The 27,071-nt window shown below is 46.5% G+C and overlaps 1 protein-coding gene and 1 pseudogene across 3 annotated transcripts; both read right to left on the bottom strand.

Moving 5' to 3' along the window:
• LOC149355218 (zinc finger protein 532-like) lies at window positions 1-27,071 on the bottom strand. 3 transcript variants are annotated; one of them, XM_089583718.1, is made up of 12 exons: window positions 26,867-27,071; window positions 26,744-26,774; window positions 26,581-26,676; window positions 18,075-18,431; window positions 15,073-15,207; window positions 14,298-14,432; window positions 13,523-13,657; window positions 12,704-12,913; window positions 9,956-10,061; window positions 2,867-3,252; window positions 872-1,087; window positions 1-454 (listed from the first exon to the last, which is right to left on the bottom strand). In XM_089583718.1, exons 3-12 carry the CDS (start codon window positions 26,590-26,592, stop codon window positions 65-67), a joined length of 2,082 nt encoding a protein of 693 aa, XP_089439844.1. In that variant the 5' UTR covers window positions 26,593-26,676; window positions 26,744-26,774; window positions 26,867-27,071; the 3' UTR covers window positions 1-64. The 3 variants fall into 3 exon arrangements, with proteins under 3 accessions (XP_089439844.1, XP_089439845.1, XP_089439843.1); XM_089583719.1 differs by having other exon boundaries at window positions 26,899-26,929; XM_089583717.1 differs by lacking the exons at window positions 26,581-26,676; window positions 26,744-26,774; window positions 26,867-27,071 and adding an exon at window positions 25,427-26,372.
• LOC149355219 (uncharacterized) lies at window positions 7,276-9,201 on the bottom strand (annotated as a pseudogene).

Here is a 27,071-nt window from a genome sequence, read left to right as displayed (position 1 = left end):
GTAAACGTAAAAACACTTTATTCGTTCACCATTCACCCTCGCACACAAAATATAGGCCCGCTGATCACACACTGCCATCTTTAGCCTTCAATTTCTTAAGGAATGCCATGCCGTGTGTCCGTGTGTGGCTTTTGAGTTCCCGTTCCGTGTCAAACGTCGCCAAACACACAGAGCAGCGAAGGCCGCTGACGGCGGTGCCGTTGGGGCCAGGAGCCATGGCACCACCCTTGACTCCGGTCTCCTCAACCCTGTGCTTTCCACGCAGGTGTTTCATGAGAGAACGTGCCACCACATAGCACAGACCACATTCAGGGCACTGGAATGTCTCCTGATTGGGCGGCCGGTGTTCCTTGATGTGGTCACGGAACACAGATGAGTCACTGCTCTGGAAGCCACACTTGGCGCACATATGGGGGCTGTTGGCTGGCTTCTCTTCCTGCTTGGCTGAAGCAGCCTGCCAATTGCAACCAGAAGGCAGAGGTCACAAGCCAAAAAATTTGGCACCGGCACATTCAGAAGTGAAACGCTCTTGGCAAAATATTTGGCATGAAACGTAAACCAGATATGGTCCCCAGCCACGGCAGTCGCATTTCAATGGAGGCAAAATGCTAGAGGCCCGAGTACAGTGCAATGTCAGTGCATGTTAAAGAACCCCAGGCGGTCGAAATTATTGGAAGCCTTTCACAACGGAGTCCCTCATAGCCTGTGCCGCTTTGGGATGTTAAACCCATAAACCTACCAACTAATATTGGTTTAGCATGCATCCCACTATCCCCCTTTCTAGAAGAAAACCCAAGTAACCCCAATTTTTGATTAAAGAATACTGTTGAACAGTGTTACATCACCACTAATTTTCCAGCTGGTACTGTACCTTTATGCTGTTGACAGTGGAGGGCTGATCTGTGGTCTGGTTAGCAGTCCCCTGCTTGCCCTTTCCTGCAGGGTCACCGGGCATAACTGACGCCTTGGCTGGCTTTTCTTCCTCTTTCTTCTTTACCTTTGCAGCAGAATTGTTGACAGTCTTCGTGCTGGAACTAGGGTCGGGTGTTTCATCGTCATCCAGGTTGATAACTTCTGAAAACTTCTCCTGCAAGGAAAATACTCAGTGAGACAGGAATGACAGAGTCCCTGCAATAGCACTCTCAGTTATACATCATTAATTTGTAGTGAGAACGCACCCTTCTAAAATGCCCAGCCAGGTGAGAGTGCCTGCTGCATTCATTTTGCGACCACAGCAAATGTGAACAGAGGAGTGCGAAGAGTAAAAGGAGAGGAGGATGCGCACAACAATAGCACCATGTCCAGAGGGTTATGAGGGCGGAGTGGAGGCGTGCTGCCACCGCACACCTAGCGGAAGCCCGAGGAACAAGCGCATGCTTCAAAGCCACTGCCATTGCAGCAAACGGAGGAATGCGAGAGAAAGGGAGAGAAGGTGGGCAGCAAGGTGCCCCTACAGGGCACGAAATCTTTAAGACAAATATTAAAAACCAAATCTGAAAAGGTGAAAATTAAAATCATACTGCTGACAGAGAAATGCTGCATCACATTGTATGATTGCCTGTCAACTGTGCGAGGGAATCAAGTTATAGACTATACGCCCAACCAGCCAGAAGAACAGCGCCAAATCTCAATGCCACCTCATATCTGCTGCCAAAATTCACTACTATGTTTCGACGCTGTGGGTCCAAAATGAGCATCACTGGAGTGGAGTAAAATATATTAAAAATAATGCACATTTGCTCCACTATAGTGCGTGGGTGAAGCATGTGTCAGCAACTTGCAGCTCAAAGATGCTTGGAGGGGTCTGCGCAAGATATTTTCTTCTTTAAGGTCTTTGTATAGAAGTTCCAATATTTTGGCCACATAATGAAAAGCCAGGATGCATCAGAAAAAGGCTCCGAGGCAGGCAAAGATGGAAGGCAAGAGGAGACGTGGAAGGCAGATGATGTGGTGGACTAGCATAATAGAAGCAACAAACATGAGATTGAGCAAGCTTTGAGCATGAGGTTGCAAAGTGTTGGACATGTTTGCGTGACTGAACTGGGCAGAAAAAATGTGTTAGATATTTCACCTGCGTATGCTAGCAGCTCAATGAGCACTTTTCCAGCTTTGCATACCGTATTTACTCGTGTAATGAACCCATTTGCATATTTGACCTTTATCGCTTTATCCCGCTGCCACTCCCCTTTTTGTCATAAAGAATTTAGTTTAAAAAACATGCACCTTACCTTCAGGACCAGTGTTCAGCACGTTTGCTTTATATCGCTGAGACTCACATTCAGCACTGACTATCACAAAATTGTCAGATGTGCCAAGATACAGCTAACACCTTTTGAAGCAAACATTGCTAAACACCAGTGGCACGAACGCAAGCGATGCAAAAACGCAACTTGTCGACTGTGCACTTTTGTTGATGATGAACGGGTGGACGGGCAGATGCATGGGCGGGCAGTCACATGTTATGAAACATTGACTAACAAAAAAAACCTGCCGAATGTTTTTTTTTCCTCGCGTAATAAACCCTTCTCTCAAATTGATCCCTACTTTTCTGGGAAAAAGAGTGGGTTCATTAAGCGAGTAAATGCAGTATATTTCCGCTTGACAGAGTATCTCCCTTCTTTACAGCAAGAGCTCTACGAGAGTCATGCTATGGAGCTTATATAGCAGTTGTCATCAGGCAAGCTTAGCACAGTGAGCCGAGGCACTAAAACAATAATGGAGTGGGTACATTCATGAGTGCACTGCCAAAAAGCAGGTAGAACAGAAATAAGGTGGTCTACTACTAACACCTCTTTCTATTGACAGCACCCACAAAAAAATGACATGGTCCCGAAAACAAAACACTAGAACGTGGAGTCATCAGCACCTGCTTTGCACCCAAGCTGGGCAGAAGCGGCTCCTCTTCCTTGTCCCACGTCGTTGCCTGGTGCTTGTCGTGGTGTAACTTGCACACATGGGCGACCAGGGTGGCACGCGTTGGCTGTAGAGAGTCGCACGAGGCGCACTTGAACAGGGAGCGTCCACACTGGTCCAGGTGAACAGTGGCATGCTGGGCCAGCAGCTCGGCCGAGGCAAAGAAGGCCTGGCACAGCGGACACTTGAAGATGACCCACCAGTGGGTACACAGGTGCTTGGGATGGGCCGTCTGGCGATGCGTCTGGAAGCTCTCCAGGCTCACAAAGGCCATTGGGCAGATCTGGCACTTGGGCAGCAGAATGATGTGCATGTCCACAATGTGGCCAGCCAGCTCAGCTGCAATGCCCGAGAGGAAGCAACATGTAACCCATCAAACTTAGTTACTCTTCAGTCATCCCGGATTGTTATAGCAAAAGCTCATTAATTGAAACTATATAGGACTGGAAAAAACATTACAATGATTCAAAAATTCAAATTAAAGCAAAAACTGTCAAGAACTATTTGCATCTTGGAAAATTTATTAGGTTATAAAGTGGGCAACAGGTGCCTGATTTTCATATGAGCAATAGCATGGCAATGACTTTTTCGCATTTCCATGCATAACGACTCTTTTCGCGTTTGCAAGCACACTGTCGGGAACATCGGAGCAGAACTGCTCCAGAATGAAGTGCTCAGGAACAGCACCAAACCTGAAAGATGAAATCTGGACTTCCATGAAAAACATGTGCCCCAGGAATCGTTTTTTGGCACAGCTGCAATGGCCGTAATTACCGTATTTACTCGCATAATAAGCGCACTTGATTTTTTTTTTCAAAATAGTGACGCAAATTGAGGGGTGCGACCATTACGCGGGGTAAATTAAAAAAAAATTTTGAGCAGCGAAAACGCAAACAAGTCGCAGGCAGACAACCCTTATCACACGGGCGCGCTACCCGCGGTTATCGATCTCGGCGATCTCGGCTTAGGTCTATAACCGAGAAAGTAGAGTGCGAAAAGCCCAAGAGCTGGCCCACTTCAAGAACGTACTTTCTTCGCACTAAATCACGTTCCAGGAGCAACGCATCAAAATATGCAGTGTGTATAGTGCTGCGCGACGGCGCTTTTGCGCGGCCTTCGATCTCGTCCGATAGCGCGACAACAGCGTACACCCCGCGGCGCTCAAGCTACGCATTTTACCGCCGTTACGCTCACGCCGAAAAATGTCCGGTCCCTTCGGAACGCTTGCAGCACCAGATTCCGCGAGCTTACCGCAATGATGCCGCCCGCGAGCGCGGCGGACGACGGCGTTCTCTACTCCCTAGTCGTCGCTAGGCCGAACTTGTTTCGTATCGAAGCCACAGTGGACGGCGCTTTTGAATTGACCAACGCTATAATGAATGCTCTACTTATGGCGCTGCCTTACTCACAACCTCATTGTTTCATATTAAAAGAAATATATACGATCGATTTCAGCGATGCCTTCGCAGCGGAACTGGCCAAGCAGATCGGGTCACTCGCGCTGCAACGGCGGCAGCTGCTGCGCGGCTGCGAATCGCAGTTATTACTCCTACCAGCAACTCGGTACAGGCCCGCGATCCTCAAGGAGGATTCATTTATGACGTTCCCGTATCCCAGGGCTTATTATTTACGAGAATAATAAAGTTTAGCCGGATCACCGCGTCACTTCGTTCGTTGCACCGCAACCGAGAACGGTGGCGAGACTTGCGACAACGGCGAACTATGGTGGCTGTAGGGGGTAGTGTGACGGCCGGGGTGGGAAAGGCTGCTCAGATTAGCGATGAAGACGACAGGTGGCGCTACAGGACGCTGGTGTGCTTTGCGGCGGCGGATTTTGCGCCGATGAAGGCGGAGGATGACGATAGTGCTACGCTTTTATTTGCCCCCTTTGCTTTCGGTCTGCTAAACCATGTGTTTTGTAAATTCTGCATGTACATTCATATTTCCTGTCTTGACTTACGAAGTTTGGAATATCTGCAGGCGTTACATGCTATTTACAGTGTACTTTCTCAGCAGACAGATGTAAGGAGTATTACCAGTATTACGCATTCTCGACACACAACTAAGTGGGTAGCACCGCGTGTTGCGTGGTTTTCAAATCGAGTAAGAAATGTGGATCATAACAAATAAGGAAAGCTCAACACAACAGAACAATGAACAGGACAAGGTGTGAAGTTTATTTCAAGGAAAAACTGGAAAAAACATAGAAAAACTGCACCAGCCTATTTAACTCTTCTGAGCTTCAGGTGCTTCTGGCGTTCCCTTTGCAGCGCTTTGTCTTTATTTAATGACTTTGTGAAAAAATGCAGCATCGTGATCACAAAACACTGAATAATTTTTGCTGTCAGCTCTTTGCAATGCACCTCACAACCAACTTGCTCAAGGTGTACTGCTCAAAAACTGCACGAAATCATGAATACTGAAAGTGTATAGCTGTTGCGTGGAAAAGAACAGTGTGAAGGCTTCCTCTAGCACAGAAACAAGTCGGGCAAGCTCACTACCTGGGTACAAAAGGCCCCCTTTGTCAAAGCGCTGAGTGTAAGAACTATTGACATCTTGCTCAGCCACGTCTTTGCTGATTGTCAGGGTTGAGGCACATTGTTCACAAGCATATTTCCTTCTGAATTTCCTCGCCACATATCCAGCCATGTAATATATGAGGCGGCTGTCACTCACTTCGACGACATAGCTGCTGTGGTCACTGCTTAGACAAGACTTAATCACGCTGCCAGCGCCATCAATATTGCCAACTTCTAGCATGTCTTCTATAATTTCGCACATGCCAATAGTGTAATCACACTCAGGCCCTGGTGTCTCAAGTAGCGCATTGACAAGCTCTCCTGAGCAGTTCCCGGACCTAGGTGGACGCGCAAGGTTATAGAAGCTCAGGCAATTTACAGTTAACAGAGGGCTGGGATGGGCATTGGTACCACAATATTGTCGGATGATGCCAAACAAATTTTCCAACCTGTCCTGGCTCAGTCTTGATGTTAGCAAGTACTTGAAGCCTAACGACGTCACATAATTGAGAAGGGATAATGAGCTGCAGATGGTCACTCGGAGGCCTTCTGCAGTGCTTTTGCTGATAAAGCCTCCTCCACACCCCTTGGCTGCTGCTTCCCAGTCATTCAGAAAAACAAGGAAAGCCTCAAGGTCAGCAACACGCTGTGATGTTGGTCTCAGTGCCTCACGAGGTGTTCTCGAAGTCATCGTGGATACAAGGCGGCTCATCCGCCTGACAAGCTCCTCGGTAGGTGCCACTGAACTGGTTTCCCGCTGCAAGTGGGCTTTGTAGACGAACATACCCTTCAGTACTTCCTCATTGAACAAAGTGAATGCCAAGTTAACCTTCATTTTTTCGAAACAGTTGGGCCGAATGTGCGCCTTAGTTAGGTGTGGCATTGCTTTTAATGTTAGAGAATTATTATCTTTTTCCCATGCACATTCTATGTGCTGAATGCATGCACGGCCGTCTGGGGTTGTGAAGCCTGTAGATACAAATGAATTCCTAACACACTTCACTAAATGAGGGAAGTCAGAGCAGAAGTGCAGCTCCCTTGTGGTGTCCACAGGATGCGTTGTCTTGCATTTGATGTGGCCAGAGGATGCTGAAAGGCAAATTCGTACTGATCACCACCTCGCCTACTATGGCTCTGGCACATATCATAACAACTGCTTACGACATCAATCCAACGAGAAAGCACTAGGTGTGCTGATCATCTATCTCGTATGCATGCGTCTGTACCGCACTAAGAAAATTGTAGTTCCTGCAGTTCCTCACCAGTGATTCCAAATGACTTCCACATACTGCAATTCCATGTTGCTCCGTCACAGGTCACGAAGTCAACGAAAAGGCGGGCCTGTTCTGTCAGTATAATTGCTTCAAGTAAAAGCTTTGACAGCATCTCCGCCTTAATGTTGCCTTTCGAGGAAAAGACACCCAAAATTTGTGTCCAGTCACCTGCAAAAGAAAAATGCCACATAGGCAATAGATCGAATATTTTGAAACAAAAATTGCTGCCATTTGTAGAAGACTGATTAAGTATTTTTGGTGTGAGAGGTGTTTTCAAGGCATATTTTGTGTGCTGCAAAAATGGGCATATACACATCTGCGGTACACACTGATAAACGCGAATATAATAGGAATAGACAGTCACACACCTTGAAACGGTTGAAAGAGCATCACACCATCCCATGGTCTGCGGTAGTTGTCATTTCATCTTCCGGCGTGAACTTCCCCAGGTCCACGAATCCTTGAACTGCACCTACAACATGTAGACATGTAGTATACAATGACCTAATGACAGCACAAGCAAATGGTAAGCCAGTTATACTTTATACTAGCTCCGAGCGGTCAACTGGTTAAGTACTGCGCTTACCTGCCGTATTGACGCTGAAGTGCTCGGACAGCTTCATCTCATCAAAGACAATGCCACCATGTCGAGCGTTGATATCCATGTCCCCAGTTTTTAGTGCAAGGGCCTTGAATACACTCTCGTTGAACCCGAAGCCACTCTTGAAATTCTGTATGTAGCATTGGAGGCATGTCCGGCTTGGCAAGATGAGAATTTTCTGCTTGCGCAGGTGCTCATAAAGCTTTGGACTCCTCATGCGCATCAGCACACATTCCAGGATCCAGTCCTTCTCATATCTCATTCCGCAAGTGGATTTTATTGCCGCTGCTTTGAAGCAGGTCATAACAGCTTGCTGTTGCTTTGGGGGCAGTGCTTTGATGCGGTCATTGAGAATCTCGGTAGCCGTATTTTTATTCGCTAACCGCATTGCTTCCAGCTCTCTGGTGGTGTTCCTCAGCTTTTTCTGGACGGTTTGCAAATGACGGCGAGTATGTGCATGCTTTTTTAGGCGGTTAGTATGGATTCGACACAACTTTTTTCGTGAGACCTGGTTTTGTACCAACTTTCTCAAATACTTGCAAGGAACGCAAGGACCTTGCCCTTTGCATGTCAGAGTGCAGCTGGTAGCAAAATAGGATGCCCCAAACGCCACATATCGCCTTGTATTTGCCGGCGTCATCCCACTACCTGTACACATTACAGTGAATGTGTGTGATCAACGACCGCTTGCGCCTCGGCTGACGACGTGACAACGCACTCCGAGTGCAGCTTTCCTCGCACAAAAAAGAGCAAAGTACAGGTCCCACCTGGTTCCTTTGCCGGCGAAACTTTATCAACTTTGGCAGCAGCATGTGTGCGATATTATCTCCACCCCGCTCACAGACACTGATGTAAACAGTGTCTGACTCCGCCGACAAGCGAAGCTTGCTCCAGCAGCCGTCAGGCAAGTTAAGATTTCCGCAAAAATAGTGTAGATCTGCTTCCTGAGAGTCGTCCTGTGCATCTGGAACGGCCACGATAGAATCATCAGCGTCTTGCTGCGTTGGCAGTTGCGTGTCGGCTACCGTGTGCAGTTTCCTTCGTTTCGAAGAGGGTGCTTTTTATTCGCACAGATTTCTTTCCTTACGTTTGGTCAGGGCTTTCTTTGTGAAGTACTTGGGAGTGTCCGGAAATACCGTGGGAGCAGCGTCGTCTTTGAGATGGGGCCTATTGCGTGGAATGTCGACCACCTTTCTGCCGATCACATGTCGAAAAGTCCTTTCAATAAACTTCTCCTCAAAGTGGCGTTCACACACTACACAGTCTGAAGTGAGCTCCTTGTCGGCCCTCTTGATATTTCGAGCCCACAGTTCTCGTCGCGCTGCAGCAATCGGTGCTCAGAAAAGAGAAGCCTTCACTGGGCAGGATCTAGATCCACTTTTGCACCCCGGTACAAAGCACGTTCGTGCTTTTGATGCCATAATGAGCTTTTTCGGTACACTACACCACTCTGTGTTCATGCACGAAATTCCAGCACCAGAGAAACGCGAGAAGATCACACACGGAGCAAAACACGCATCCCACGTGGGAAAGAAAACAAGTGAATACAGCTGCGCCTGGCTTAGCAGCGCATCGTCTGCGTCGTGCCGTGGCACACCAGCCGCACTGCAGCGCCTCTAGCGGCTCCGCGATGTTTTCATCGCGTTTCGCGCTCTCCCAAGCAAGGCGCGCCTACGCCCGCCCGTCACACTTCCCCTTACAGCCACCATAGGCGAACCGTGATTCGAGATAACCGCAGGTAAGTTTGGCGTCCGCGGTTAAGCATAGCCGCATTTAGACTGCCCGTGTGACCGCAGGTCAACCAACAGGCAGCTGCCGCTGCAATGCTGACAGAGCAAGATGGTAATCTGCACGTGCCGTCTGTCAGACAGATAAGCAAGTACGATCATCGTCGGCTAGACTCAACATCATCGACAAATTGCCGCGGCAAGTTCTGGGTGCGATCATTATACGGGGAATAAAAAAACTGAATTTTGCCAACAAAATTGGGGGGTGCGATCATTACGCGAGTGCGATCATTATGTGAGTAAATACGGTAGCTGATGCGCCTGTGGTGCGTAAATCATGGGCACCTGCGTTTCAACATCACAGGGTACCTATACACTGGAGAACCAATTCAGATCCACTTTCAAGCCTTACTATGTCCTGTACCCACTTCACAAGCTCCACAACAAGCTCACTGCGATGCACACATGGCGTTTTGAGACCATCACCTCCTGCTATGCTTCCTTGTCTGACTTCTGTGAAAACCGTAATAGTGATAATTAACCTAGAGAAGTGACGTTAGCAAGCCAAGATGAAGCTAAGCCTTAACCTCACCAATTTAATTATGTGCAACCGTGCACTGATCATGTTACAACAGTAATAAAATTCTTTTCTTCATTTCCATGAGGCCTCAAACTCTCTCCTTGCATTATATTAGTGGTCATGTTATACAAATGTAAATATGGTACATCTTTGGAAGCAAATAACTTCTCCCCAATTCTGCCTCACCCTTCTGACCTGTGCACACACTTTGGCAGGAAAAGTTAACACATAACTGCACTGAGCAAATGCGCAAGAAAATTTTCATTTTGAAACCTGCTCGAACATCAAAGCCCAAACCCATATCAATCACCAGATGAAGGTGTGTAGAACAAAGAGTTCACCTTTATCGAGCAACAGGGCTGGGCACAGCTGACAGTAGTAGCCCACAATTCGCTCGAAGTGGTGGCAATGCTTGGTGACGTGCTGATGAAACACGGACCATTCATCCTGTCACAAAATAATGAAACCAATCACCAATGTATGTGGCAAGTGCCCCAGCACAGCCAAATGAAGAGTGCATTTGTTTCACGGCTGCTATGAGAAAATGCTGTCATTACAGTCAACACACAAGAAACATATACAGCCCTTGTATAAAGAATGCACCATCAACAGCCATCAACAGCCCTTGCTATACGGGTCTTGTTACGCTGCTCAAGCTCCAAGACTGGGCAATTTTTGTTATTCTTTAGTTTTCTAATGTGAGCAAAGAGCACAGTGCAGGTTCCAGTGAAAAGCACAAAGCCCATGCAAAGCATTGGAATACCCAGAAATTTCTAATAGCTGCTGCACTCACAAGAAAAAGCACAGCATTGGCTAAAATACCACGGTGGCTTTCATACTAGTGACTTCTCGAAAGACTTTATATCCAGAAGTTTGCTAAGCAATTTATCTGAAATCTGCAAATCGCCTGTAGTGCACAGAGAGCATAAATATAGGGAAACATGGAGACATCACTTGGAGGAACACATCTCTGGCATGCTATTCCATGGTGGCAATGGGAAAAGGGAGGACGATTGAAATGCGCATAATTTTGTGCGGCAGTGCGCCACCCTTTAATCCAAAATAACATGGGGATAGACAGCTACGCATGGAGCTGTGTCAATGTGCCAACAAATCAAGCCCCTATTCTAGCCAAAAATTTATATTTGGAAAATATTTTCCTCTGCTAGTATAATCAGATGAGCAAAAAAAAGGTAAAAAAGGACACATCCTTCTTAATTTGGGAAAATTTTCTGAGCCACTGACACCAGCAATGGCAGCACAACTGACCCTAGTAAGGACACTCACCGAATGAACGGCAAGCTTATAATGTTAGACCCAAAGTTCCAAAGGTTTCAAACAGCAAATTTAATATATGTCACAGAAAGTTCACCGACAAACTAAAAGATTTGCTGCCCTTCATCACAACACTAGATAAGGCACTAAAGAAGAAACTCAGTATACCAGAGGGGCCCTGCAGCACTACTTCTGCACCTCAGCTACACATCAAAGGGTCTTCAAGCATTCCCAAGATCAGTGCAGTAACACTCCTACCATGTGAGCATTTCGAATGCCTTCAAACCAACTGCCATACGACTCAACTGCCAAAATTGCACTGCTACACGAATCTTTTTGACAGCATTCAGTTCAGATTACATTCAAATCGACGGAGGTGCGTGGAGTCATTAGAGATTTTGAAATGCCTTCAAAATGCGAACCCACCCAGCATGAACCAATAGTCGTCACCATCACTTCGCCCCTGTGGCTGTTGATTTTGATATCTCCTGCTCGCTTTTTTCTACTGCCTATTTAGCAAATAGTTTGTGCACTTGCTAAATAAGCACTTGAAGATAGTAGTACAGCACTGAGCATTTGCCGCATGACTGTGATTTTCCAAGTCATGCACCGATGAGGATGACTGCACTCCAGTAGTCTTGTTTACATTGCTATGTACAAATAGCTAGTGCTCGTTTGCATGGCATAAAATGCAATCGCTTATATTAAATAATCCCTTCTCTTTTGTACTGGTTGTACTGCTGCTTGTTTATGCAGCACAAAAACTCTGCAGGAAGCGTCGATGTGAGCCTAGGAAACACCTGATAACAGAGTCGCTAACTTCACGTAGGACTGGCACTTCTCGTTAATTGTCCCTGCTTTCTCTAATAAGACCAATGTTTGAATTTAAATCATTTTATAGAGAGGCATGTTCATTGACCAATCAGACTAACTGAAATGGCCTAGTTTGTTGTTCACAAGAGATAGCAATGACTGCTGCTGGCCGCCTAAAACATTGCTCAGTAGCCTGGGCCACACTGGAGCTTCCCACTCATTTTACGCGCATCCTGCTATGTTAGCAATAGTTGATTGCATGCCACTGTTGCCAAAACTATAGTCTATGGCCATTTGCATTCTCTAAAAGTTGCGAATTCGCTCGCCACAATCGCCAAAACTACACACATGAGCCCTGCGGGCTCACTTGGCCTACTTGTCGCAAAAGAGGGCCATCGTCGCTGAAAATTTAAGAATTTGGCAAGAGTTTATTGCTGGCAAGTGTTGAAGATTGCACATGTGGCCCTTACACGAGCATACTATACGGTATTTCATAAGAGAGTAATATATTAAGAAATATAATACTATTAAAGGAAACTTTCATGCTAATTTTCACAAGACTTTTATCTCTGATGTCAACTACAAGATGCTAACTAGCCAGGAGCCCGTGAAAATGTATGAAGTGGCATTACAAGCTTGAAGTGCTGGGAACCGCAATTTTGAAAAATCTGCAAACTACAGCTTTATACAGAGCACTTCAACAGGTTGAAACCTTTCCTCTAATGACCACTAGGAAGTCCTCTACTGATTCTGCTCATTAAAATGTGGCAACCAAATTGCACAAGCTTTTTCTTTTCTTATTTTCCCTTTGGGTAATGGACAGTATGACCGTGTCCAAAGATCACAGTGGGTTTAGTCCTCACGTTTTAAGTGCCACAGAAAATGCAATGCTCACATCTACAGGAGTGTCGAGAATGACTGGCTTCTCTTTTACAGACAGCCACAGCATTCGCAGATGTCATTCACTTCAGGTGTTGACGAAATGGCCCAATGGGTTTTACCTCACAGCGCAGGCCACACTCGGGGCAGACAAAGGGCCGTCGCTGGGAGTGGAGCCGCCGATGTGCCCGCAAGGCACATTCAGAAGTGCACACCATCGGACAGTTGGTGCAGCGAATGAGGTTTCCTCGCGATGGGTGGAAGTGGTCCTCTCGGCTGGCCTCGTCATCGAGGTTGACGTAGCACTCCGAGCAAACCACACTCTGCAGCACCTGCAGTGGCACAGGAAGAAAAAAAAACGTAGGAATAATTTCCTCATATAACACAAGCAAATACAAATGAATCGGTGGATGCCTGTAGGTGAAACAAATCAGCTCTGACTACAAAAGCACGACTGCTTTTAAGATAACCATACTCATCCAACTGTAAAATCTGCTTAGAATCATTGTTTGAGATGTCAAAACTTCAGTTCCAAGGGTGTCCAAAAGATGCCATAGTAACCATTTTAAAATGAGCCCCATTAAGCTGAATCATACTACATGGCAATGATGCAGCATGTCATGTAATGCTCTGACAACTTGTAAAGTCACAGGCATACCTGCAGCAGTGAGCCACATGTGGTGCAATTTGGGGCTCGTGCAAAATATAATATACAACCCAGAGCTAGACTCCTCTGGATTTGCCATTGCACAGAATCAATCTCTGCAGATAATTTGTTTTATATCATGGTTTCAAGACACTATGATACGCTTGAATCTGCCAAGAAATTTCAGCTTTCAAAAGAAAAGGAAGGAGAGAGAAGAAAAAGAAGCAACAATGAATCTGCCTCGAGAAACCCAACTAGCCTTTCCAAGAACGGACAACTGTGAAATGCAACTCGCCTTTTCAAGAACGGTCATGGGTACATCAGTCTGCGATGCTTCACCGTCAACTTCATCGGAGAGTTCAACAGGAACCAACGTTTCGCCGGGTGGCAGAGCAGACACAGTGGCATTACTGGCAGCAATTCTGCAACCCTGCGAGAAGAGATCCAAGGGTCATTACATGAGACAACAGTCGACTTTAATGCACAATATGTTATAGTGGAAAAGAAAACATTGCATCTAATTGGCAATTTTCACGAACTATAGGCAGCGTTGCAGTCGAGCCAAGATAGCAACCGTAAAGAGTAGTCTGTCTATGATCAGTCTCAGTGCATCAACCAAGTTTCCTTGATTGCATGATTCAGTCATTCTTTTCCATTGAAAGTGAGCAACTAGTTTTAGTTAAACACTTTGTATTAGTTGGTGTAAAGCAGAGAAGCAATCTCAAACTGGAGATCGGCAACGTGTATATGCGAACATCTGCTGTGCAAACGGAACCGCACATGATCGTCATCCGCTTCCAAGATGTTCAAAGCAAGGTCAAGTGCACTAACACAAAGTTCCTACACAGTGGGAAGTAAGAAAAATGTAAGCACGCTCAATTTTATTGCTACATTGTTACACGTAAGTTTATATCATGGTTTCAAGACACTATGATACGCTTGAATCTGCCAAGAAATTTCAGCTTTCAAAAGAAAAGGAAGGAGAGAGAAGAAAAATAAGCAACAATGAATCTGCCTCGAGAAACCCAACTAGCCTTTCCAAGAACGGACAACTGTGAAATGCAACTCGCCTTTTCAAGAACGGTCATGGGTACATCAGTCTGCGATGCTTCACCGTCGACTTCATCGGAGAGTTCAACAGGAACCAACGTTTCGCCGGGTGGCAGAGCAGACACAGTGGCATTACTGGCAGCAATTCTGCAACCCTGCGAGAAGAGATCCAAGGGTCATTACATGAGACAACAGTCGAGTTTAATGCACAATATGTTATAGTGGAAAAGAAAACATTGCATCTAATTGGCAATTTTCACGAACTATAGGCAGCGTTGCAGTCGAGCCAAGATAGCAACCGTAAAGAGTAGTCTGTCTATGATCAGTCTCAGTGCATCAACCAAGTTTCCTTGATTGCATGATTCAGTCATTCTTTTCCATTGAAAGTGAGCAACTAGTTTTAGTTAAACACTTTGTATTAGTTGGTGTAAAGCAGAGAAGCAATCTCAAACTGGAGATCGGCAACGTGTATATGCGAACATCTGCTGTGCAAACGGAACCGCACATGATCGTCATCCGCTTCCAGGATGTTCAAAGCAAGGTCAAGTGCACTAACACAAAGTTCCTACACAGTGGGAAGTAAGAAAAATGTAAGCACGCTCAATTTTATTGCTACATTGTTACACGTAAGTTTATATCATGGTTTCAAGACACTATGATACGCTTGAATCTGCCAAGAAATTTCAGCTTTCAAAAGAAAAGGAAGGAGAGAGAAGAAAAAGAAGCAACAATGAATCTGCCTCGAGAAACCCAACTAGCCTTTCCAAGAACGGACAACTGTGAAATGCAACTCGCCTTTTCAAGAACGGTCATGGGTACATCAGTCTGCGATGCTTCACCGTCGACTTCATCGGAGAGTTCAACAGGAACCAACGTTTCGCCGGGTGGCAGAGCAGACACAGTGGCATTACTGGCAGCAATTCTGCAACCCTGCGAGAAGAGATCCAAGGGTCATTACATGAGACAACAGTCGACTTTAATGCACAATATGTTATAGTGGAAAAGAAAACATTGCATCTAATTGGCAATTTTCACGAACTATAGGCAGCGCTGCAGTCGAGCCAAGATAGCAACCGTAAAGAGTAGTCTGTCTTTGATCAGTCTGAGTGCATCAACCAAGTTTCCTTGATTGCATGATTCAGTCATTCTTTTCCATTGAAAGTGAGCAACTAGTTTTAGTTAAACACTTTGTATTAGTTGGTGTAAAGCAGAGAAGCAATCTCAAACTGGAGATCGGCAACGTGTATATGCGAACATCTGCTGTGCAAACGGAACCGCACATGATCGTCATCCGCTTCCAGGATGTTCAAAGCAAGGTCAAGTGCACTAACACAAAGTTCCTACACAGTGGGAAGTAAGAAAAATGTAAGCACGCTCAATTTTATTGCTACATTGTTACACGTAAGTAAGGATTTCTGAAATTATTGCACACTGCTGAAAGCTAAAACAGTCCGCGACGCTTTTGATCGTGGTTTGCTTGGATTTTTTTTATGGGGTTCGCTTTTGATCGTGGTGTGCTATGATTTTTTTTCATGGGGTTTAACATCCCAAAGCTATCGGGCTATGAGGGACACTGCAGTGTAGGGCTCCAGATATTTTTGACTACCTGGGGTTCTTTAATGTGCACTTAGATCACACAGTACATGGACCTCTAGCATTTCGCCTCCATCGAAATGTGACTGCCGCGGCCGGGATCAGACCGACGCCTTTTGGGTCAGCAGCCGAGCACCTAACTACTGAGCCATCGCAGCATTTTAAATCAATACTCAGATAATTAAGCAATTTTATGAACAAAAGTCTAAAGTGGAATCCTGTCCCTAAATATGCACTTGCATAATGCAGCAATACATTGGTCCACGTGACCTAGCTATTGTCAAATGCCATGCTTTTTTTTAAAATAAACGATTACTTGTCATATTTATACACATTTGTGGGCATTACTGAGTTTTTTGATAAAAGGGAAGTTTGTGCTCAGATGTAGCAATGGTGACAAGTGGACTGGCAGAATGGTGGAGGTCAGATGCAGGATGCAACAATGGTTTTATTTGCATGCAAGTCTCCATATAATGCATTACTGACAGAGGGTTATGAAGCATAGTCATATTGTTAAAAGTGGTGCAGCAGGGCACTGTACATCAAAGCACATTCAACCATGTGAAAATCACGCTGCTCAGTTTGAAGTGATCTTGCAGTTTGCACACACTTTCCATTAGCTGCCCACTTTACTAGCTCACATTTGTCACAACTGTGAAAATCACACAGCTCAGTTAAAAAAAAAAGTTGATCTTGCTGTTCACACATATTTTCCATTATCTGATCATTTTATAGCATACAACTGGCAAGACTTTTAACAATCAGTGCTAACAGCACTTCTACTAATGAACGATAGATAAGACATAACTGTATCAAAAAGTTCTTGCTTAAAAATTTTTTCTTGAAATCGATTCCTCACTGAAAAAAAATTGAAAGACAGGATAAATAAAGAGGTAGCCTGATACAGTGCAGATGGCGGAAACAAACATTTCTTGCTATAAATCTTAATGAGTACTGTGCCTTTTAGCGATATATACATCACCAGTGCAGCCTCAATATTCAAGCTGCAGCCCTCTGCAAACAAGCCATTAAAGTAAGGACAAAATGTGCAACTTAAGAGAAGAGGGTGGGCTCATGGGCTAGTTGGTCATTCAAAATAATTTCAACAGTGAATGCTACATAAGACACAAGGACACAAGTCAGCGCTCGTGTGTGTGTTTCCTCGTCTTGTGTCCTTGTGTAGCATGCGCTGTTGAAATTATTAAGAGAAGAGGCAGCATTTTTTTTCAATAATGCCTAACAAATTAAATAACTTGCAAAGACAAATAACCAATTAATCTAGAGCCTCAAGGCTAAAAGCGCGTTTTCTAAGCAGTAAAAATGAACCAGGCTGATGCTTCATACGTGGCGCTTTTCAAATGATCTTGCTTCAAGGCAGCTACGGTAAGCATTCAAAGCATCACGGAAATTGTAACTCACTATCTAGATAGTTTTCTTAGAAAATTGTTTTTCAGATCTAAGATTATGAGCACGAAAAAGACCATAGCACCACCTTAATAATTAAGCCCAACTGATGCCATGCCCATTTCCAACTGTTGTGTGGCAAACTTGGCCACAGCTATGTCACCGGCCCTACAAGATCATCATATTGTCAGTATTAAGATAAATCTAGTTTCCTTATGCTTTATGAACTCCTCTTCAGAAATGTATTTGCGGCAAAGGAATAAAATACACTTTTTGTTCTTGCCTACACCACACTGTTCAAACAGTCACCAACAGATCATTTTCTTTTCATGACACAGGAGGCTGCATAGCTCGAATCCAAGAAAACAGTGCTAAAAAAATACATATGTTTCAGAGGCTTTCCATCCATCTTAGCTGGTCGCTGATAATAATGAGGCATGTGCACTGAAAAAAAGTATTGCAAATTGCTCCACATGGGTTATTGCATATACTGAACTTCATAATTTTGTCTTTGTCTTCAACTTTAAGAATACATATGCTTCTGATATCTCAAATGAAAATCCATGGACCTGAGTAGATTGCAACAAACTTGTGCCACCTACGTTCTTCTGTACACTGCAACTCTTGACAATGCATTGATGCTGGAACTCTAGGCCTGAAATATGGCATCTGAATGACTGAAATGACAGTGCTACAAAAAGGGCAGCTGGTAAAGCTTTGGCCAGCCTTTTTCTGCCCCCTAGCATTCAAAACAGAGTGAAATCCACAGCCTCTAACTTCAAGCAAACATTGTGACGCACCTGTGCTCGCATGATGAGGGTGCAACGGTTGAATGCCAAGTGACAGGAGCCACACTTTTGGCACGGCAACCGTGCCAGGAATGAACGACGAGACAGGTGGCGCTGAAGGCTCCGTGAGGAGGCGTAGCAGTCAGCACAGATGGGACATTCAAAGCTGGTCCCTTCACGCCCCTCAGGTGGATCCTTGCGCACACTCTGTGCAGCAGGCTCCGACAGCTCAGCATCTTTAGATTTTGGAGCGACATACCTCGGATGTGGGTCAGCAGACCACTCACGCAGGAAATCGTCTAATGTGATGTGAATCCCGTTTTCCAGGGAACCCTCTCCATCAACCACGGAAGCCAGGTGCACTCCTCTCTGCAGAAAACAATCATCACTATTTCTTAGACCCTTAAAGACCCAAAGGACACTACATAAGGGGAACAGAAATCATAGGAGGTCGACACAAAATGTCACTAACTACAAGTTCAAAGCAACACATTCAAGGTGTCTGGATGTTCCATGGTTCCATCATGGCTCTGCTATGTTGTTATCTATGCCAGCGCTATTTTGATGTTTGTCGTCTTACTAACACACTCATCTACTGCTGTCAAAGGATCATGAATATGGCCACTGAAAATATTGCGATTTACTGCTCTCGTGAAAGCGCGTACCTACTTTTCCTTGGTAGCCAGGGGCTTGGCACAAGCACAAAGCTGCTGTACATCTTTAACAAAAAGTGCCATCATCACTGTCATTTTCTTAGAATCTACACTGTTATATTAAAGGGCCATCATGGCCTTCTTTAGTCACAGTATCACCATGCATGCAAATAACTTGTTTGGTGTCAGTTCCAGTTTTGCTGCAGTGCAATATGCTGCAAATGACAGGAGCTTATATTCAGAACTCTTTGCGGCCAGCCCGGTAGAATCATCTCATGTCTGACATGTGAAAGGAATGCAGAGAATTGCTACGACTCCCAATTACGTAGTTGCTCTAGTATGGGTACAGTGAATGTGCAGTTCCATTTGCTCATTTTGCAAGTACGGGTGCTTTAAATATTTTAAAACGTGCTACATAACGACTTTTTATGACAGGTAAAAGTCAAAAGCAATGCAACTGAGATTCTCAAAGCAGTGTTGAGTCATGATGTGGACACTAAAGTCCTGACAAAAATTGCATAACTAATCATGTGGGAAGCTAAATTTTTTTTATGTGTGCAACCATTGCATGTTCCTAACAATCTGAGGTTCTGAATGTTTTCCACCGACCAGGGGTTATGCTTGCTGTATAGACCTCTCCCTCTCTGCAAGAGAGGCGGTGTCAGTAAGGAGTGGCCTAGTGGCCAAAAATGCCTTCTTTAACCTTGCATGTCTTGGAGGTGTCCTCACACATTTCTCCATTGCTCACCTTCAGGTGACCACGGCTGTCACAGCACTTTTGTCCCATGTTACTAGCGACCAGATGTTTTACCCACCAGAACAGCCACATGTGCACCGGTGAGAGCCCAGAAGAGGTCTATTACATCTCCTATCGAAGTACATTTCCTCTTCTTGATTTCAGCTATGACACCGTTAGCATGAGTTAGTTCCCTAATCCTCTATGACTTCTTTCTGTTGCTTAGCTTTACCTCTATCGTTTTCCTTGTCACAGCTCGCTGCGCTACCAACTTATTCAATGCTGTTTCGTCAGCCCCCATCATGGGCGTCCGGAGGGGGGGGCAAGGGGGGGGCGGTTGCACCCCCCTGGAAAATCACTCACTCGAACCGTGAGTGATGGCCGCACGTCAGGGGCGGCGGTGCGCTCAGCCAAAAGAGTAAAAGCGGCCCTGCTTCCACGCTTTGGGTCACATCTGCAAAGTGCCGCGTCCGGGGACGCGTCGTTGCAGACATACAGCGGCACCGGCGAGCATGTGTTTCGAGCCGTCTTGAGATGTGTGCCTGTTTCTTTGATCTCTAGAGAGATAGCGACACGGAGGCAGACAGTGCACACCCCGGCCACCGATGAATTCTTCAGGAGGGAGGGACAAATCAGCCGTGTCCATCCCCGCTTTGTCGGACTGCTCAGGGGCAAGCGGGCGATGAGTTGGCGCCGCCGCCGCTCGCTGTCTCCTCCGATCCACGGGAGAGCGCAGTTCGGTACAAGCGCCGCTTTCAGAATTTTCGGCAAAGGGGATTAGCTGCTTTTGTTCACGGCGACGCAGTCTCCAGAGGCGCCCCCACACCAGCGTTCCTTGCGTCTTCTCCGGAAACCAGCGCCTTTGGTCAAGGCAGCCCGATGGCGCCTGCCTGGCTCACCTGTCACCTCTGGCTGGGCCTCATATCCCAACAGCGCCCATGTACTGTGCGATGTCAGTGCATGGTAAAGAGACCGTCCGTCCCTCATAGCCTGAGTCGTTTTGGGGCTCTGAACCTCATAAAAACACACAAAACAAATTTTCCGACCGGAGTGGCGAGTGTCCCTTCCCCTCGGAAGTCGCGCGGCGTTCCTTGCGTGTGCTGTAATAATCGGAGGCCCAGCCAGCGGAGAACGGCGAGACAGTCAGGCGTCATCAGGTATGCGGCCAAAAGAGCTGCTGTTTCTCGGAGAAGCCGCAAGGAAAAGCTGGCCTGGAGGCGGCTTCTGGCTCGGCGTTTGCGGGGACAAAGGCTCTAATCCCCTTCGCCGGCGATGCTGAATGCGGCTCTGGTGCCGGACTGCGTTCCTGGGGACTGGCAGCGGAAACAGGCGAGCCAGACCGGCGTCATCAGGCTACTGCGACGGAAAGCGCTGCTGTCCGGGGGAGACAAAAGAGACACTGCGTGGGGCAGCTACTGGCAACGGCGTCGGCGTACACAAAGACGTCTAATCCCTTCGCCGGGAAGGCTGAGCGCGGTGCTTTTCCCGGACTGCCCGTGGACTGACCGACGAGACCCAGTGGCGACGACGGCGGGGCGGCGGCGCCGCTAACTCATTACCCGCGTGCGCCCTGGGCAGCAGACAAAGCCGAGGGGCGACACGGCTGATTTGTCCCTTCCACCGAACTGAAGAGGTCACCGGTGTGAGCGGTCAGCGCTCGCGTCCCCATCGATCAGGATCGTCACTCAGCAGCAAACGACCTTTGGGCCTGGGAAAACAGTTCGCGACTCAGAGACGCCAAGTTCCTCCTTGCCCGTGTATGTGTGTGTCTGTGCGGTGTGCGCCGTCACGTGGGGAGGGCGGAGCCAAAGAAGACGCTAGCAGCCCATTGGACGCTCAACCCGAGATCAGATTCCCTACCTGGGTACCTGGGGAATCTGAACTGCATTTAAGCAGCAATCTGTGGGGTGCCAGATCATCCTCCCTCATTTTCTGACTTTGGTCTCCGTGCTACTGTACAAAATGTAAAATAAACCTTCCAGCTTTGCTATTCCTCCCGAAGGCTTCCCTCCGTAGTCTGGCTGCTTCGTCCTAATGCGGTGAAGACCCTGGTCCCGATCTCCGAGCACAACAGTGCGCGCCTCTTTGTTTGTGCTTCGGTGTTTTTAGTGGCCGGTTGTTAACGAAGCTGAGAACAACCAAGACAGCGGACGAGAAAACGACGAGCGGCGAGTAGTGTGTGTGCAAATACTCGACTGTGCGGTTGCGCGAGCAAGATGGAGCGAGGTGTATGAAGCTGCGAGCGTGCATTTATCTTGTAAATAAGTTTTCGCTGCATACATAGTCATTTTTTGTTTTCAACGTACGCATTCAACCGTTTTTCCAATCAATGTGTATATATTTTTAACACTACCAACCCCGAGGAACTCCATAGCCAGCTTTGTCTCGCGCGGTCCCGAATGATGGATATTCGACGCTTCTTCAAGCGTCAGCGGTTGTCTGACGAAGCATTATCCAAATGCGCCCCTGCAGATTCTGGTGTGACATGTGACAACGGTGTAGCATTTGAACAGAGTGATGCAAGCTTTTATCACCGGACAGTAGCTGATGTCGTCGACTCCATGGAAGGGACTCTATCAACAGTGAGTTCAGGTGATGCAGCAGGCCGAGATGATTCCATTTCTCCTTTCTTGGGATTCAAGTCCGGATTTGACCAGAGCGATGCAACCTTTCATCACCGGACAGTAGCCGGCGTCGTCGTCTCCATGGAAGGAACTCCACCAGCGAGCTCCGGTCACGCAGTAAGCCGAAACGATTCCCTTTCTCCTTGCTTGGGATCGAAGTCCGGAGACAACATCAAGAAAACAAATAACTTGCCTCAAGAAGATGACTTAGGAGAGTTTCTAGGCAAAGCTAAACTCACTGGCATACCGGACTTTTTGAAGTTACGTCTTCTTACTAAGCCATGGTCGCCAAATGTCACATATGATTTTAAGAAGGATGTAACACCTGGAAAGAGGCCTTTTCGACATCAGTGGCTGGGAGATTACGCCCCCTGGCTTGCGTACTCAGCGACAGCGAAAGGCGCCTTTTGTCGTTTTTGCGTCATTTTTCCTCCGCGTGTTCACCGGGGTACTCAAGGTAGTTTTATCGTGCGCGCTTTCAGTAACTACAGAAAAATGCACGAGGCGTGCAGGGATCACGTAAAATCCCAATGGCACCAGGAGGCAATGACGGCCTCACAGAACTTTATGGATGTGATGAAAGGCAAGCAGCTACCCGTTGTACAGCAGCTGAACAGAGCACTGCACGCGCAAGTTGAAAGGAACCGTGAGAAACTATTTCCAATAGTTTCCACCATTGTCTTTTGCGCGACGCATGACTTGCCGATTCGCGGCAAGCAGTCCGATAGTGGAGTCTTCAATGATCTGCTTGACTTTCGTGTAGAAGCTGGAGATACTCTACTTCAGGAGCACTTCGCTTCTTCTGCTGGCAATGCCAAGTACACTTCTGTCCGCGTCCAGAACGAGATCATCACAATCTGTGGCGACATCCTGAGAGAGCAGATAGTTACCGAAACTAACAAAGCGTTTGCTTTTTCCGTTCTTGCTGACGAAACTGCAGATATTTCAGGAAAAGAGCAGATGTCTATAGGCGTTCGCTTTATTGACAAGGCGGAAGTCGAAGTGTGCGTTCGAGAGCAGTTTTTGGGATTTGTAGAGCTGGAGCAATTAAACTCCGCTTGCATCGCCGCGGCAATCTTGAAGCTTTTGACGAATGTCGGACTGATTCTTTCGAACCTCGTTGGACAGGGGTACGATGGATGCTCTACAATGGCTGGAAAAGAAGCTGGAGTGAACAAAATTATACAAAAACAGTTCCCGAAGGCACTATTTTTCCACTGTGCAAGTCACAAACTAAATCTCGTCATCAACGATTTGAACGACGTCTCTGAAATTCGAAACACAATTGGGATAATCAAACAAACCATAAACTTCTTCCGCGAGAGCGTGCTCCGGAGAAAATTGGTGCCCAACATTCCGATGCTGTGTGAGACAAGATGGTCTGCAAAGTACAAGTCTATTAGGATCTTCTCTCAGCATTACGTGGCCATAGTCGAAGCACTCGAGCAGCTCGCGTCCACGGAATCATGCTCGAACGCTGCAACTAGACAACGAGCTCACATCCTCTACTGCGCAACAACAAGCTCATCTTTCATCGTCTGCTTGCATATTGTAGCGAAGTACAGCGCTCGGCTCGAACCAGCTACGAACATTCTGCAAGGTGTATCCATGGACTTCCATTCTGTGCATGGCCACATCACTGAGCTACAACGTATTTTTCGCGGCCACCGGACAAACGCTGTAGAGGAGTTCTCTAACATCATGAATGCAGCAAGGGAGGCAGCCAATCACTTAAATGTGGTGATATCTGTACCAAGACAAGTCTCTCGTCAGGCCCACCGAGACAACTACGGGATTCAGTCGCCAGAGGAATACTACCGTGTGGCAATATATGTGCCGTACTTGGACTCCCTCACTGCTTCTTTAGCTCGGCGCTTTTCTGAAAGCAATGAGAGGAGCTTCAAACTTCTCCAGCTGCATCCATCAAAAATGAAGCACTTGAGCCGTGTTGAGTTCGCTGTTCTCGCCGAAGAACTCCAGTGCTTTTACGGCATCGACAACTTCAAGGAAGAGTCCATCTCTTGGTACGAGATGTGGTGCAACAAAACTGGGGACCCATCAGAAATAACTTACTGCGAGCTTCTACATCAGGCCAAGACATTCTTCACTGGTGTTGCAAAAGCCATTGAGGTGGCTCTGGCTTTGCCAGTTACTACCTGTACGGTCGAACGCTCCTTCAGTACAATGAGGAGAGTGAAAACGTGGCTACGCTCAACGATGACAAACGACAGACTGGACGGCCTTTGTATGATGAGTGTGCACCGAGAGCGTGTAATGAAGCACAGAAATGAATTTATCACCAGTGTCATCACGCAATTCGCCCAGAAAAATCCGAGGCGTCTACAGTTTCTGTTCAAGGAAGACTGACTGAGTGACTGTCGTTGCGTGTTTGTGAACATATTGTGCTGTGTGCTGGTCATCAATCCGGGTGTGTCGAGAACCCGTATGCAGCAAGACTGAGCACTCTTCTCCACGAAGTGATAGTATCTTTTTGCATTTTTATTAATTTTAATTGTTTCTTCGTTGATAAACTCCAATGTATCTCTCCTAGCCTCGCTTTAATTTGCTGTTTGTAATTTTTCTTTCATGCGTGTATTTTACTTATTTATTTTATTTGTATATAAATAAATAAATTTACTCCGCAAATAGTGCCTTTTTGCTACGAACATACCCCCCCCCCCCCCCCCTCCGGCGCCAACAACCAATGGGCCCCCCCCCCTGCAAAAAATTCTGCGGACGCCCTTGGCCCCCATGTTTCAGCCCTACAGGTGAGTACTGGCAGTATACAACTGCCACATATTTCTTCTTTGAATAATCATGTTTTCGTTGATAACCTGGCAATGCCTGTAAAATGCACAACGCCCCATTCTTATTCTTTTGGCTGTCTTTTTCTCGTGGTTTGGATCTGTGATCCCTATTTGGCCAAGGCAGACTTACTTCCTCAGAATCTCCACTACCTTAACACCTAAGTGTTGACCCCTTCCCAGACTGCTGAACATTATTTTCTTCAGAGTAATTTTTAGGCCTAGCATTGTACTTTGCGCGTTTAGGTATTCACTCGAGTGTTACAACTCCTCCCTTAAGTTGTTTACCAGAAAATCATCAGTTCCTAAAGTGTTGTCCATTAATTATTATACTGAACTCGTCCTAATTTGAGTCTGTCTTTCGTAAGCAAGCATGGAGTAAATAACAGCGAATAGGTAATATCCCCTCATCCGACAGCCTTTTTGATTAGTATTCTATTGGTATTCTTCGGCATGGCATATGCAGCTGCCAAATGACAGCGTGACATCGTACGATACTGAAGGGTGTCAAAGGGAGCAACAGGTAAATTTTTCATTCGTTACTAACCTTGCGCCCGAAGGTACTCAATTGGGGGCTCGGCCTTGAGGCACTTGCAACTTTTGCAGCGCTGTTGCTCGTCTTGGCTGCAGCCGAACCACTCATGCTTCTTCCACAGTATTCGGTTACGCACGCAGTCACATGAGCTAAGTCAAGTGCTTGCTCGACTACAGATTATGTACAGAACGCAGCAATCAGGTGAGGGGCACAGCAAAGTACCAGCCGCGTCAGCAACAGGTCGTGCAGGGAGCTTGCCAAAAATTAAAGAGCTGAGAGAGATCGGGAAGCCACCAACAAGGTACCGAAGGTACTACCGTTTGCAGCAGGGCAGCTGCTGCCAGATGTAATGAAAGCTTGAAGCGATCGTGCGCTCTGAGTAAATCGAGAAATGGGCACGCCACATTTGTACACTAGCGGTTCTGAACCTGACCACTAAAATGGGCGTCACTGCAAACTACGAACATGCTTTGAAACACGACCACAACTCTTTAACGCGTGAGCCACTGAGCGCGTTCCACCACTGAAAGGTTGGGCCTGACTGTGTGGTTGTTCTCTTGTTAACAAGCTAGATGACGCTACTAGCCAATCACCTGGGCATGTGTGCGTATGTTTGTACAAGAAAAGAAACATTAACCTGGTCAAGTACAGAAAAACAACATTTTTCTTTTTTTTTAAATAACACATGCACGTATTTACACTTTTCCTTTGCAATAAATAGCTGGGAACCATTTTCTTTTTTCTTTTTTTACTTTCACAGTGCGAAGCAAACGTAAAGGCGAAAGTGGACACCTTGGCCCCTCCTCCATGCGCTCCTCCAACCATATCTCCAACACCGTCAGCACATGCGCACTGAGCTCATCTTTTCACAATCCATCGTCGCAACCGTGCAAGCTGCGTTGTTGTGTACTACTCTGCCAATCTAGTCAAGCATTCTACCGGTGCTGACTGCTGATCTTGCTGCTCCCACCGTCCACCTCGAGGGCAGATTTTGCCAAGCTTGGGCTAGCTAGGCCGGCAAGATTCCATTCAAAGGAGACGAGCCTCTTCGCGACTTGTGTTGTGATTTGCACCGCAAAAGATGCCAAAAATGGCCGCCGTTTAGAGCACTTCTACGTCGACGTTAAAAGGGTTAGAAATAAACACGTCACTGAAAACGAGCGAACCTGTCCTTCCATTGTAGCTCCACCGGCGAGTTCCGCAGTGGCTGCGTAGGAGGACGGTAAGGGATGCTTCGCTACCCCAGCAAGTGAAGGTGTTTACTAAATGACAGAAATGAAGGCATAATGTGTTATTCAATGGACAGCCAGATTCAATGACGTCGCTCACCTTTTGCTGCTCGCCGCGAGGAGCCTGATTACTGTAAAAGAAAAAGAAAAGGAGAATAAGAAGAAGAAGAAGCGAAACTATGGTGAAGAAGAAACTCAAAAAGCTAACAGAATATGACATTACATGTTATACTTTTGTGCCGTCTCTCTCTTTACCATAGTCTGGAGGGAAAGCTGGCGGCGCTGCCCTTATTCAGTCACCATGGACGCTCAAAGCATCATGGGGCGGTGAGCTACTTGTTGCCAACGTTTTTAGATCCCTAAAGACGTTGCTTGTTGCGGAATAGTCGTAGTTTTTCGGGAACACGGAGTGGCACTACTAAGAAGTT

This window comes from Amblyomma mixtum, chromosome 3, assembly GCF_055824585.1.
Source record: "Amblyomma mixtum isolate Tamu chromosome 3, ASM5582458v1, whole genome shotgun sequence".
NCBI classification, from domain to species: Eukaryota; Metazoa; Arthropoda; class Arachnida; order Ixodida; family Ixodidae; genus Amblyomma; species Amblyomma mixtum.
The sequence above is the reverse complement of the archived record's forward strand: the minus strand, read 5'-3'. Positions and strand labels throughout refer to the sequence as shown.